Here is a 13,522-nt window from a genome sequence, read left to right as displayed (position 1 = left end):
TTCAACCACTTTAGTGTGTCTGTGTTCTTGTAGAAAGACTGAACATTCAACCCGACTAACAAGGGAGTCCAGAGGACAAACACCACTTCATGATTTAAAAAAAAAAAAAAAAAAAAGGAAATGTGTAAAGTATGTCTGATATTTGTTTGTTTTTTAGATTCATTTCAAAGAGTGTTAACCACATATCCCACAGCCGCAACTCTGTTTGTGGGCTTTTGCTCTTACTGCAGCGTTGTGATGATCCTAAAATCCTCTGGGTATAATCTCGTGCTTATCCATGCAGCAGACATGAACACTGACACACTGGTTCTGGTTCATTTGGTTGGTTTGTTGGTTAATGGGTTCAGTGTGTGGTTTATGACTGGGAGCGGGAGTTTTTCTTGACTAAGAAAAGTTCCTGCTCCCGTTTGTGTGCCTTCAAATCTTTTATCCGCCAAATGCTTTAAAATGTTTTGTTTCCTCTTTATAGGCATATTGATCAAGAAACTACAAGTGGATGGAGAAGGGGGTTTAATCTTTGTGTGATTTCTTTTGGTGCCGTGTTTTTTCGGGTGGGGGGGGGGTCGTTGTTGCCTCTGAGGCGGTCTCACTCTTCTCGCTAATACCTTTCAGCCTCTCAAGTTATAATTATTTATTTTTATTTTTTGCAATTTTGCAGGAGGCCATCATTGGCGGGCTGCAGTCTGAGACCACATACTCTGTCACTGTAGCAGCATACACCACGAAGGGGGATGGAGCTCGCAGCAAAGCCAAAGTCATCACCACAACTGGAGCAGGTTAGAGTCGGTTTTATGAGGGTCATCATAGAAAACATAGGACATATCGTTCCCATTTATGGTACTATCATTCTGACTTTAAACTCCCAAGCTCTGCCTGGCTTAAAGTGAGAGGGAGGCAACACCGTCCTGATCGTGTGCATGCATGTGCCTTTAGATGGCTTACTCATGTCCTTTTTACAACTAAGATATGCATGTGTATGTACAGGATCTGTCACCTTGGCAATTTTTAACAGTATCATGACATTTCAGAGGCTAAATTAAACAGTGAATTGAAAGAAATGATTAATACAAAAATCATGAATCAAAAGAATTGCTCTTTAATTACTTGGACAAACCTGTCACCTTTCATTGCTGATGTCTTTTACAATTGTCAAAGCATGCAGAGTATTTTTCCTCCTGATATTTGGGTATAAATAATCGAGAAAGTTTTCTGCCGATTGTGACTCATCAGTACTGTCCTTATTCCAAAATAGAGTATTACTATCACAGTGAGAAAATATGAGCACTGGCCCAATGCCCACAACACAGGAGGCTCTGTGGTTAAATATCTCAGGGAAGGTAAATGAGAGCTAACAATGAAATTTACCTCATCTCATCAGCAGTATGAATCACTACTGAACTGCATGGAACAATCAGATGGTGTTTCTGCTTTCATCTGCTCTCACAATTCTTCTCTTCACAAACAAATGTTACATCGTTGTTTGGGATCTAATGTGAATTTTGGAAACCTTTTGAAGAACAAAAGAAAGAAATACAAAAGAACTAGTATTCACCTGCTTGAACAACCGTAAAATATTGACGCACAGCAGCATGACACCCTCCTTTTGTTGGCAATGAACAAAAACCCATAGGAGAAAATTCCTTGATGGAAAAATTGGAGTCTTTTATCCTGCTGCATTTTAGCCCTGTGTTGATTACAATAGGGCACCACAGCATCCAGGTGCAGGTACAAATGACAGACATCCGCCAATGAAATGCGTATTTGAAAATAACCCATGAGACTTTGTTGAGAGAACAAAATCTGATGGTTTCAGGGAAGTCTGATAGCTGAGTAGATAGACTGTGTACCATATGGGCATACTGAGCTCTGAGCAAGTGGTTGCTGGTTCACCGCCTTACCAAATGGACCATTTACTACATGTCAATCGCCCACTCTTTCTCCCTACTGCCTGTCAATCTCCACTGTGCCTTTTTAAGAAAGTCCTGAAATGGCCCAGAAAATTCAGTGGTGGCAGCTGCGTCGGAAGTCTCCTTTCAGGAAAAACCCTGAGTGATGGAAGGGACTCTTATAGTTGGCACATTACTGTGGTCATATTAGTTTCAGTGGGTTGTTACATGTATGTTACTTTCAGTACTTTACCTGCTTTTGAAATGGTGGAAAGTTGTTGTATGAGGCTGTTTCTGACAAATACGCATGCTGATCAAAATACATTCAGTATATTTAAATGAACTACACAATTCTCCCTTTTTCAGTGCCAGGCAAACCCACAATGATGATCAGCACCACAATAGGCAACACAGCACTGATTCAGTGGCAGCCACCGAAGGAGATGGTGGGTGAGCTAATGGGCTACCAACTGCAGTACAAGCGCACTGATGAGGAAACTTACACCTCTCGGGAGCTGAGGAGGATGGATGACCACTACACTGTCACTGGACTGCACAAAGGCGCCACCTATGTGTTCCGTCTCAGCGCCCGCAATCGCGCAGGCATCGGCGAGGCTTACACGAAGGAGATCAGCACCCCAGAAGACGTGCCCTCGGGCTTCCCGTTCAATCTGCAAGTGACAGGACTGACGCAGTCCAGCACCCAGCTGACCTGGGAGCCCCCGCTGCTGGCAGAGAGGAATGGAAAAATTATATACTACGTGGTGGTGTACAGAGACATCAACAGTCAGCAGAACAGCACCAACCGCACCGCAGACACCAACATGACTATCCACGGCCTCAATCCCGACACTACCTACGACATCCGAGTGCAGGCCTTTACCAGCAAGGGCGGGGGACCCTTCAGCCCCAGCATCCAGAGCCGGACCATGTCAAATGGTAGGACAACTGGAAGGCACACATGGCTGACATTTATATAACAACAAACCAGAGGTATTTGATTTGAAAACATAAAATCTAGGTCACACTTTTCGGGTTACACAACCTTGTGCACGATATCCGTGAGCAGATACATGAACATGTATCACCTGCTCATACTTGGAACCTTAGAAGGCTCTTTTTCTGTCCTTATCAGTGCCACATCTTTCACATTTACCACTCAGTACAGTACAACGCTGTGTTTATTGATTTATGGAGTACTAATCTCATTACACGCTATAGTCACATTACCATGCCTCCTCATCCTCCCCTTTCACATGAATCTCAAGTGTACCCAGCATGCACCTCCTCATGCATTTTACAATCCCATAAATGTAAGATTTTTTATTTATAACAGGTTGTGCGTGATACTTATATTCAAACACGTGTTGCCACTCCCATAGCCAAATGCATTTGTCGCTAATCACAGTGATCTTAGCCTGTTGCATATGTCTTGACGTGAATGTGGTGTAATAAATGGAACAGGCTTAGGGAGATGACGGCTATTTTTATGATCTGTAAGCGAGCGTGAACAAGATTTTTGATGTTCTTTGAATGTGCCCCTCCCCCCGTAGCTCGTCGAGTTTGTTCATAAGGAATATGTTCACATTGTGACTTGCTCTACGGCAGTGTCAAATTGAATTTCTCACAGAGACAACATTTTTTTGTGTGTGTGTGTGTGATTTCCCACCCTAGATTTCCCCACCCTTAACTTTGGCGTCAAGGCTGTCATGAAAACATCGGTCCTCCTCACTTGGGATTTGCCACCAAATTACAAATCCCAAGTACCTTTTAAGGTGAGTGCCACCCAGATATCAAATCTTCATCCACAGACTGAAGTACAGATAAAAAAAAAGATCACCTGGAACACAATCTGCATGTACATAAACTATATTTTTGTAACTGTTATACTTTGCAATACAGTAAGTTCTTCTTATAAGACATTTATTGGAATGAAGTAGTTACTCTTACTTCAGCACACCGTATCAAATGTACTGTACACATCATAATGCCACATCATTATATCACAGGACACTGTAAACTGTTGCAACAGGGCGAGATGCTGTGTGATTTTGCTTATTTGCACCAAAAAATATGAGGAACCAAATTCATGCTCATTTATGAGGTGCAAAAAAATGTCAAAATGATATTATATCAATTCCCACCCTGTGGTAATGGGCCAAAGACAATTTGAAGTGTAAAAAAAAAATCTATTGGCTATGCACCAGTAGTGAGGTGTCAGATTAGATGGGCACCTCCTTGGGGCTTTGCTGATTTTGTGTGCGTGTGCGTGTTTGAGTGAGTGAGAAGAGAGAATGAAAGCGTATTTGTTCAAATGACATGCTGTGTACGCTCTATGCGCATGGGCGTATGTGTGCTACCTTAAACCACAACTCTGCGTTTTCCCCTGTGCACTCGCAGATCTTGTATAACCAGCAAAGCGTGGAAGTGCTGGGAAACCTGAAGAGGAAGCTGATCACGCAGCTGCAGCCAGACACAGACTACTCTTTTGTGCTGACAAGCAGAGGCAACATTGCTGGGGGTCTGCAGCAGCAGGTGTCCATCCGCACTGCTCCCGACCTGATCAAGACTAAGCCCATCACACATCAGGCTCACGGAAAGATGACCATCAACCTGCCGAAGGTTCAGACCACCACGCGTGTCAGGTCAGTGCTGAGACATGCTGACCAAACACACAGGCTCACTCTGATTTTAGTTGCATTGGATTCTTGGCTGCGGCGAGGACCGAGGTTTCCTTAAGGGCATCATTGAAGTGTCTTATTGCCCCTTCAGCCCAATAAGAAAATGTTGACTTTTAATTTGGGACAAGATGTAACTACTAAATCATCAAATTATACCAACACAACAAAGAAATGAAAACAATTTTGGCCTTCATTTATACTCCTAAACAAGTTCTTATAAGTACTATTAATGGAGAGCTAATTCACCTAGAGCTCTGATCCCTAACAGCAGTTAAGCCCAACTGCAACGGCAGCATAAAAAAACTTGTGATCAATACTAATTTTATTTTGAAACTGAAAGCTGCATCTTTTAGGCTTAGCCAGCTTGCTGATGATAATCGTTGCTTCAAGCATCAGTTTGAACTGTATTACCTTTTGACTCAAATTGATTAAAACCGAATTGTACCGGACCCCTGACAAGTAAAGCCTTTGCATGCACATGCGCACGCATACACACATACACATACAGCCAAATCTGAGGAGGGGGAGTGCCGAGTTGATTGGTAAAAAGATTACAGGGCTGTCAGTGCTGGCCAAGCTCCAGCAAAGATTGACAGGCAATGAGCACAGGTGATTGGGGATGGTGTGTGTGTGTGTGTGTGTGTTCATGTGTGTGTGTGTGTGTGTGTGGGTGAGTAGTCTTATTATACATGTCTTCTCCCACTCCCAGACTTGACTGACTGTGGAATCACAGAGTGGAAGCCTGGAGAAAAGGGGAGAGAAGCAGCTGCTTTCTCTGTCCGCAGCAGCTGATTTTACAAGTGGCTGAGTGCCGCAGTGGGGGGAAAAACTTAGAGCTGAGAGAAGATAGACATGGAGAACACGAGAGAGACAGCAAGAGAGGGCCAACACATAAATAAACACACACACGGATGTATGCACGTCTTGTATGCAAAAGGACCCTCTACCACTCATTACCTAACTCCTGACTTTGACCCAAACTCCTCAATGTCTTTATAACGTCTTTCCTTCCCCTCTATTTTTGGGCCTTTTAATGATAGCAATAAAAGAACACAGGCAAAAGTTGTCACCTAGCTGGTCCGATTAACCTCAGAAGTCCTTTGAGGATTTCTATTAACTGAAGACACCTCTCACTGGGATGGTGTTTGTTCCAGTCCGCATGGCAGATGTTCTTAGTGATTAGCCATTAATTGGAGAATTCAGTGCCAGTCTGCTTGTGTTTGACCTTGGTTGGACCTGCCTGTGTAGCACTTAGGTTTTGAATTCCACCCAACATAACTCACAGTGAAAGTATGTCTTTCTGAATGATATTAATGTGCTCGGCCTACTTTGATCTCAGCGTGTATGTGCTTCTGTCAGTTGGTCTTAACACAGGCTTTATTCTTCTTGGCAGGTGGTACTATATTGTGGTGGTGCCGGTGTCCCAGTCGCTGCAGCAGATGAAGACTCCAGACGAAATGTACCTGGATGAGGTGAGTGCCAGACGGTGGCTGATTGGCTAATGTGCCAGGTCAGGGGTTACTGATAGCATCTCCCTTTCCAACTGGGTAGCAAGTCACTGGTAGCAGCTAATTAGCTCTACCCTCCTGGGCTCAGAAGGGTGGGGGGGGCGGCTGGAGGGGTGGAAGGGCAGAAAGATTTTAAACAATGACTCACTCGGTCTGGTGGGGAGGGTGCTGATTGGATGCCAGATCTGCAGACAGTTCCCATCTGTTGAAGCCAGCACTTTGTGCAGAGAGGGAATCTTAATTTACTTCTGGTGTAAATCTAAAGCGAGTAAATACAAATTATACAGCATTTCTCAGTAGCTTCAAATTACTGCTCTACCACTATATATATCTTATAGTCTTTGCAGTCGGAGTTTACCAACTCAGAGCAAAGATTTACTGAAGGTATTCAATGAGGAGAAAGATTTATGATTGATTGATCCTTCTGTTAGATAAATGTCGTTCTCACCCATGAGGGAATTTAATCTAAATGACATGCCTAAACATGAATAGCATAATTTTTAAGTAAACTGTGAGGCTCGCTGGTTTGGATCGTGATTGTTCGAGCTCAGTATTGGTATAACAGAAGAGACCAAGAGAGGGAGAGAGATGGGACGCCATGAGTCATTAAACATTGAACAGGCCATTGTCTCCTCCCTTGAACATAATGATTTAATAAAGCTACATCTGGAGCATCACGAGACATCACTGACAGAAAACAAAATGCTCCTGAAAACACAATGCCGCAGTGCTGTATGGCTTATGCCCATTTATTAACCAGGCTGGCAGTGATGCTGAGAATGTGTGCTGGAGCAAGCGCTAATTGCTCTCTCCGTAGCTTGGCTGCATTGTTTGCAAAGTTATATCACTAACCAAAAGGGCATTTTAGCCTCTTGGAGTCATTATCTCTTGTTTGCAGGCATGGAAATAACCCGACCTGGACATAAAATATAGTGTGAGTGCTAAGAGTTGTTTTGTTTTGTTTGTTTTTGGAGTTGAACTTTCGTCATAAATTAGTAAGACAACCCACTTTTTTTTGCCAGAAAGTGATTTCAGGGGATTTTTTCTGTTGACTGTCCATGTCACCATGCAGTACATTTTTTTTTTGCCTCTCCTTTGAAAGGAGGTCAGAGGTCATCGTCTTGGTCCCTTCCCTTTCTTTGTCGACAACCTTACCTCAACTTTTCTTCTCTTCATTTTCCACAGTTACTCAAGTCAAGTGAAGGCCCTGTCTTGAGGCGCAGACGCCACTTGGAATCCTCCAAGGCTTACATTGCTGCCAAGCTGGCTTCCCTTCCTGCCACCTTTACTCTGGGTGATGAGAAGAGGTACAACGGTTTCTACAACAAACCCCTGACCAGTCCACAGGAGTACCTCTGCTTTGTCCTGGCTGTTCTCCGATCTGAAGGGACAGACAGCACTGCCAACTATGTAAGATACACACAAACATGGTAGTTAAAACTTCAATTCGCTGACTGAAGACAATCATTCCCTCAACTGCATAATTCAATGACACTCTTTTTTTTACTTCAGAGTAAAAAAGCCCTTTTCGGATTTGTCTTATTAAAACTAATTTAACTCAAATCTGTTCCATATATTTGCATGTCACCTTTTCTTTTGTCAGCAAAACTATTTAAGTGTATCACCTAGCAAAATGGCAGCATAAAGCCAAATACTTTTGTTTTGTTTTGTGGTTTTTTGTTGGTTGTTTTTTTTTTGTTTTGTTTTGCTCTTTAAAACAACCACTTGTAAAAGTTGCAGCAGTTCGTCTCCATTATCAAATTGCACTGACATCAAAGATCCAGCTTTGCAATATTTGGCAGCCAGCAGGGGACTGAATATCTCTCGTTTAAAATGCTCATACACTTGTCAAACATGGAGGCATAGCTCTTCATTGGATTGGTCAGTAGTAAACTTCACAGCAGGAAGAATGAGAGCCTCCAATTGCTCTGGGCTCCTTCACTACTCTGGACATGTATATTCAGCAGCTGGGCCTTGGGCAGCCACAGAGAGAGAGCAAGAGCGAGAGAGAGCGAGCGCTTGTGGGCCAAAACCAAATCCCAGACTTTTCACCTATTTCTTTCTGTTCTCTCTCTCACTCTTTTGCTCAGTTTCTGCTTCCCTCTACCCATCTTTCTCTACCGTGAAGAGAGCAGAGGAGATTGATTAGTGCGGCTGGAGTTAAGAGGAAGACGAGGGGCCTGGTCACAGGGCCTAGGGAATCTGTAAAGCAGGCCCCATTCCCTTGAAATGCTGCTTTAAATGTCCCTAAAGCCCCCCACACCCGCATCCCATCCCTGTAATCTCCCCCATTCCACCGCTTAGAGAAAGGGGAGGGAGGGAAGGAGACTGTAGTGGGCAGCCATGATACACTTGACTTCAAAGGAGATGCTTAAACCCCCCTGCTGCACAGCACTCTCACTGCACCTGCCAGACACACCATGCTGGATCAGTGGCACTCAAGATTTGTCTCTGTCTGTGTACTCCCCCTCCTTCGACTTCGTAGCGCCCTCCCACCTTTTAACTTAATCACTCGGACTAATCAGGCCTCATTCTTAGGTTGAGTCAATCAATGTGTTTACCTTCACTTCAGTTACCTGGCTATTGACCACCATCTGCAGTAACCTTATTTCCTAAACCTATTGCAAACACTCAAACTGATTTTCTTAACCAGGATAAGGAATTAGCACGATTGATTTGATAAAGCTACTGGTTTCCTACACAAACCAAACTTGAGACAAGGAATGTGGCATTGTGACAATAATTTCAAGCAAGATCTTTAACAGCAGTGTATTTCTATAACCCTAACTCCTACACAGACACACACACAAAAGAACAAGTGTCAACTTGTCATGATGGTGCCTGTCCTTTCACTGAACCGTCAGTCCAAATGCTCAGGAAGGGGGAAAAAATAAACTCTTCAAGCTGTAGCATTGTACTTTGTCACAAATTCACTTAAAATCTGCCATCTATATTTCAAAAATACAGTAGTAGGTAGGAAAGAAATCTAATAACTGGCCTGCTATATATAATAACCACAAGATTTACAGTGACAAGAATATTGCAGTACATGTAAGCACCTTGATTTTCTTATTTCTCCCACTAGCCTTTTTTTTTTTTTTTTGTGTGCCCAACCTACTGATTTCTGAGGTTGTAACTACAAGCAGGCTATCATTGATTGCTGCACAAATCCCCTAACTGCGCTCTGTGGGAAACTCTGATGCCGCAACAGTGTTTGTTTTGTCGCCCCCAATGCTGCGCTTGCAAGCGTTTATTACCAAACACAAGAGGCTAGAGAAGGTAAAGTGAGCGGGGAGATCGAGCAGTTAGAAGAACCTGCCTCGAGCTGGATCTTCACCAGACCCAGGAGAATAAGACAACGAGTACTGGAGTAAATGACTTGTATCTTTACTACACTTCTTCGCCACCACCCATACTCCCCCAGCGTAGATCAAACAAGACTGCCAGGGTTTAATAAGCCCTCGTATATCAATGGCCACAAGCAGCCAGCAGTGGTTTGGGGGAAGAAGAGAAGGAAGGAAGGCGAAGGGGAATGAGAGAGAGAAAGAAGTAGAGATTGTGCCTTCATGTCTCCCCAGCACCCAAGGCAGATAAACAAGCCGGGGGAAGTGTGAAATGGGATGATAGATGCTGGGTGTGTATAAACAGTATCATTTAATGCGAGTAGAGAGTGAGGGAGGGAGGTAGCATGAAATATTGTGTGATGTGAGAAAGAGGTGGAGGGGAGGGGGTTTCTGGATGGAAGAAAAGAAGAGGGCAAAATTTTTGTCCGGTCCTGTCCAGCAAGTGAAGCTCAGATGAGACAAAAGTGAACAGGTGGAAGAGGAGCTGATTGTGCTATTGTACGGTTTTCTTTTGATAAGGCGGAGGTGAGTTTGTGACAGAGTGTTTAAATGTGTTTACCACCACTTCTCCATTTTGTAGTGCTATCCAGGCATTTAAATTCTGCTCACGCCCAACAAAAATTGGCTTTGTAGCACTAATTCTGCTGTTGCTTTGGGCACCCTTAACATGGAAAACTGGCTTCATTCAAACTTTAAAAGGCTTTGAAACAATATCGACATAGAATTCAGGAAAAAATATCTTTGTTAGTCAATACTTTCACTTTCCGCCTTTCAAAAAGAGTGGGAGAAGTACAGAAAACATTTACGGGATTCTCTGTTCCACTGTACTGTGTCACTTCCTCCTTGAGGCTTCTGCCTCTAGTGATGCCTCCAGATATCTGGAAGCTCTGTATTCAGACAGCCAGAAAGGGGAAAAGTGCAAATTCTGGTGCACTTTCTGAGAAAGAGGACATGTGGGGGAATAATGTCTCTACATTTCTTTGTCTTGCCGTCATACTCCTTCACTTATGCTGCCTTTCCTCATGTCAGGCAACAATGGGGAGAATGTGAGGTCCTTAGCTTCCCTTGAGAGGGAGAGACAGCAGCAGATAGATAATGGGCGTCTTTGTATTTGTTTGTTTGTCTTAGTGTGCACCCCTGCGGCTTATTTAAGCCACTTTTGGAGAGATGTGGAGCTAGAGGTCAACGACAAGTTGAAACAACAGTGCCTGTGCTGAGCACAGTGCATTCTTTGCTCAGGGGATGGCAGAGTAGCGGCTGGGAAGTTGTGTAGCCCACAGGCCAGATAACAGACTTGATATACTGCTACTACCACAACAATTCTGCCTCAGTTTCTCTCTGTCTCGTCACTCTTTGCCATCTCTCATCACCCACTCACTCTTGCTTGTTCTCTTATTCTGTCTCAGACAAACACTTAGAATCACACACACACATACACATACGCATGCTTGCTGCAACCTAGACAAACACATTCACTTGTGGAGGCTCAGAGCAGCTTGAGAAAAGGCTCAGAAAAACTGATGTTCCACATATGCTCACACTCACGCTCTTACACACATTTGTTTACAGTCTTTACACACAGACACATTTTTGATCTCTGGCTGACGGATGCACACATACCTACACTAGCTGCTTCTTTCCTACATTTATTCACTCCTAATTCTTGCATATACACTGAGCTCCACATTCCTATAGACTGAAGTAATCATCTGAATTCCTTTCCTGATGAGGATCAATTTGCTTTAAGTTGTTAATATTTTTATATTATTTTTATATATTTTTTTAAGAAACTTAAAATAACTAAATGAGGCGGCATTTCAGTTCTGAGTGGCTTGTTAGCACAAGTGAAAAACAGGTAGTCCACTGACTGTACACCCACATATTTCACAGTAGCCAAATAATGGAGCACTAATAAGATTGTCTAGTTTAACTTGGAGATTGAAAGTTTATATGCAGCTGAGTTAATGTGACAGACTAAATAATTTTACATGGGAAGGCAAAACACTGTTGATCATAGCTGCGTTTAGCCACTGACTGAACCACAGGAAAACCAAAACACTTCACTTAATACTAACCCTAACCCACAAAATGCAAAATTTCTATGATTAAAAGATTTAGGAATTTTGAAAGATTATTCATTTGTGGGTCTTCAGTGTGGTTCATTTCCATTTCAGTGCACGTTGATTGAGGGTGGTAAGAAATACCCACAAAGTCACTTTTGAGACTCTCACTGTCTCTGACTCATTCTCAGGGTCAGGCATTCCTTCACTGCACCATCGCCCCATTGTGATCCTGCTCTGTAAGGGCAGAAGCATTAGGAGCTACGTGGCTGAGCTTTTATCAGATGTTGGGTCTGTTCAGATGGATGATCCCAGCACTATGCCGTGACCAACAGACAAAAAAAGCCCTCTATTTTTGTTGAACCCTCACTTCTCATCTCGCTCTTTCCCCCTTATCCTACTATGAAAGCACAGCTGCAGTCATTTGTTACACCAGGAAAAAAAAATCTTTTTCCCAGGATGCCCTGCAGGGCCACATCCTACAGCCTTCTTTTGGCCCTCTCGAAGGAGAAGGGAGCCTTGTGGTGTTGTCACATCAGCAGCGTCCCACCACTGCGTCGTTTCTCTTTGTTCATAGACACTAGGTTCCTCCCAAAGGCACACAAATCAGGAGAAAACTGTTTTCACATGTCTGATGTGTGTATCTGTGGGTGTTAAAGACAAATGAAAAATATTGCTGCTGTAAACAACCACTTCAATATACAAATGTGACTCCTTTTACTTTCCCACTTGAGTTATTTTGCGCCTATGTTTTAATATCAGCGCATGCTGCTTTGCAGGTACATGATTGAGACATGCTGTAACACTTGCACACCCTTTCTGTAAATATTCCTGGCAGTTGCCCATGTGTATAAGAGATAACAGAACTATATGACAGAGCGCAGGACTCTTTGAGCTCATCTAAGCTTATCTTTCCAATTAATATCTGCCTGTGTGCCGAAGAGCAGGCTGCTGTGCGGCTAATGATCCGGATTACTGCTGCTTGCCGCCCCACCACTCCCGCTGCATGCTGTGAGCCCAATTCCCTTCGAGGGCTGCGATCTGTCACCCATGCCCCTCCGCACGCCCTCCTCCTCCACCCGACCTGCGTCTCCCATCGCCGCTCAGTAAGCGGCACGCTGAGCTCTGACGACAGATCGCTCTTTGTCACCCTCATCTGTCACCTTGCTCTCCCTCAGTTGGACTCCCCCTTTCTTTCAGGCACTTTTTCAAACGCCAAACTGCATTGCCTTGTGCACCAACTCCTCAGATATACACGTTAACACTCCAGCCTCCTCCCCTCCATTATTCGAAGATGAAGGAATGGGGGTTGGGGGGGGGGCAATGTCTCATTTACAGCCAAGGTGGAAATGCACGCTCACAGTCACCTCCTCCCCTCCTCCTCCTCCTCCTCCTCCTCTTCCGTCACGGTGTGAACACTAATGAAGAAGAGATGAGTCCTCTCCTGTGCCCCCATTTATCTTAGCGGCCAAGGGACATCCACACTAATCCCTGGCTCTCCATCTCTTCCTCTCTTACTCTCCTGCCTCATACTTGCTCTGACATCAGCAGTCTCGCTTTCCTAATGTGATGCAGTGCTTTAATAGATACATAATAATAACTTCATTAGCTAAAATGGTTAATGTTTTTAGCATGGCATCTTTCGAGCTTGGTCGATAGTTTTATGGCTTGAATTCTTGAACCATGGCCTATTATTAGTGTGAAATAACTTGGTTGTTGTCGCTGGAAACAAGAAATTAACAGCAAGATATTTGAATTGTTTGTTCTTGCTCATCATATATATATATGAGGGTACGTTATTTTCTCCAATTTAAAACCGTATCTTTGTATCTCTGTAACCTGAGCAATACTCAAAAGAACTCTCTTACCTTGAGTTGTCAGTTTGAGGTTTCACTGTAGTAGTAGGCACCTGTAGTTCTCCACCAGGAAAAGTTTCAAATTCAGACCAACTCTGTACATATCAACCAAAAGCCTGCAGTTAGAGGCCAGGCATTCAATATTGTATTTACTCAGTTAATTTTTAAAGCGGATTTTTAGGAAGTT

At 43.5% G+C, this 13,522-nt stretch overlaps 1 protein-coding gene across 1 annotated transcript in view; it reads left to right on the top strand.

Moving 5' to 3' along the window:
• ptprfb (protein tyrosine phosphatase receptor type Fb) overlaps positions 1-13,522 on the top strand; it is a 115,245-nt gene that overhangs the window by 73,242 nt on the left and 28,481 nt on the right. Inside the window, exons 13-18 of the mRNA XM_029524385.1 lie at positions 659-776; positions 2,253-2,825; positions 3,561-3,661; positions 4,287-4,531; positions 5,961-6,039; positions 7,261-7,476. Coding sequence (XP_029380245.1) covers positions 659-776; positions 2,253-2,825; positions 3,561-3,661; positions 4,287-4,531; positions 5,961-6,039; positions 7,261-7,476 — 1,332 coding nt within the window. The remainder of the gene's footprint in view (positions 1-658; positions 777-2,252; positions 2,826-3,560; positions 3,662-4,286; positions 4,532-5,960; positions 6,040-7,260; positions 7,477-13,522) is intronic.

The sequence above is a fragment of the Echeneis naucrates genome, chromosome 17 (genome assembly GCF_900963305.1).
Source record: "Echeneis naucrates chromosome 17, fEcheNa1.1, whole genome shotgun sequence".
NCBI lineage: Eukaryota > Metazoa > Chordata > Actinopteri > Carangiformes > Echeneidae > Echeneis > Echeneis naucrates.
The sequence above is the reverse complement of the archived record's forward strand: the minus strand, read 5'-3'. Positions and strand labels throughout refer to the sequence as shown.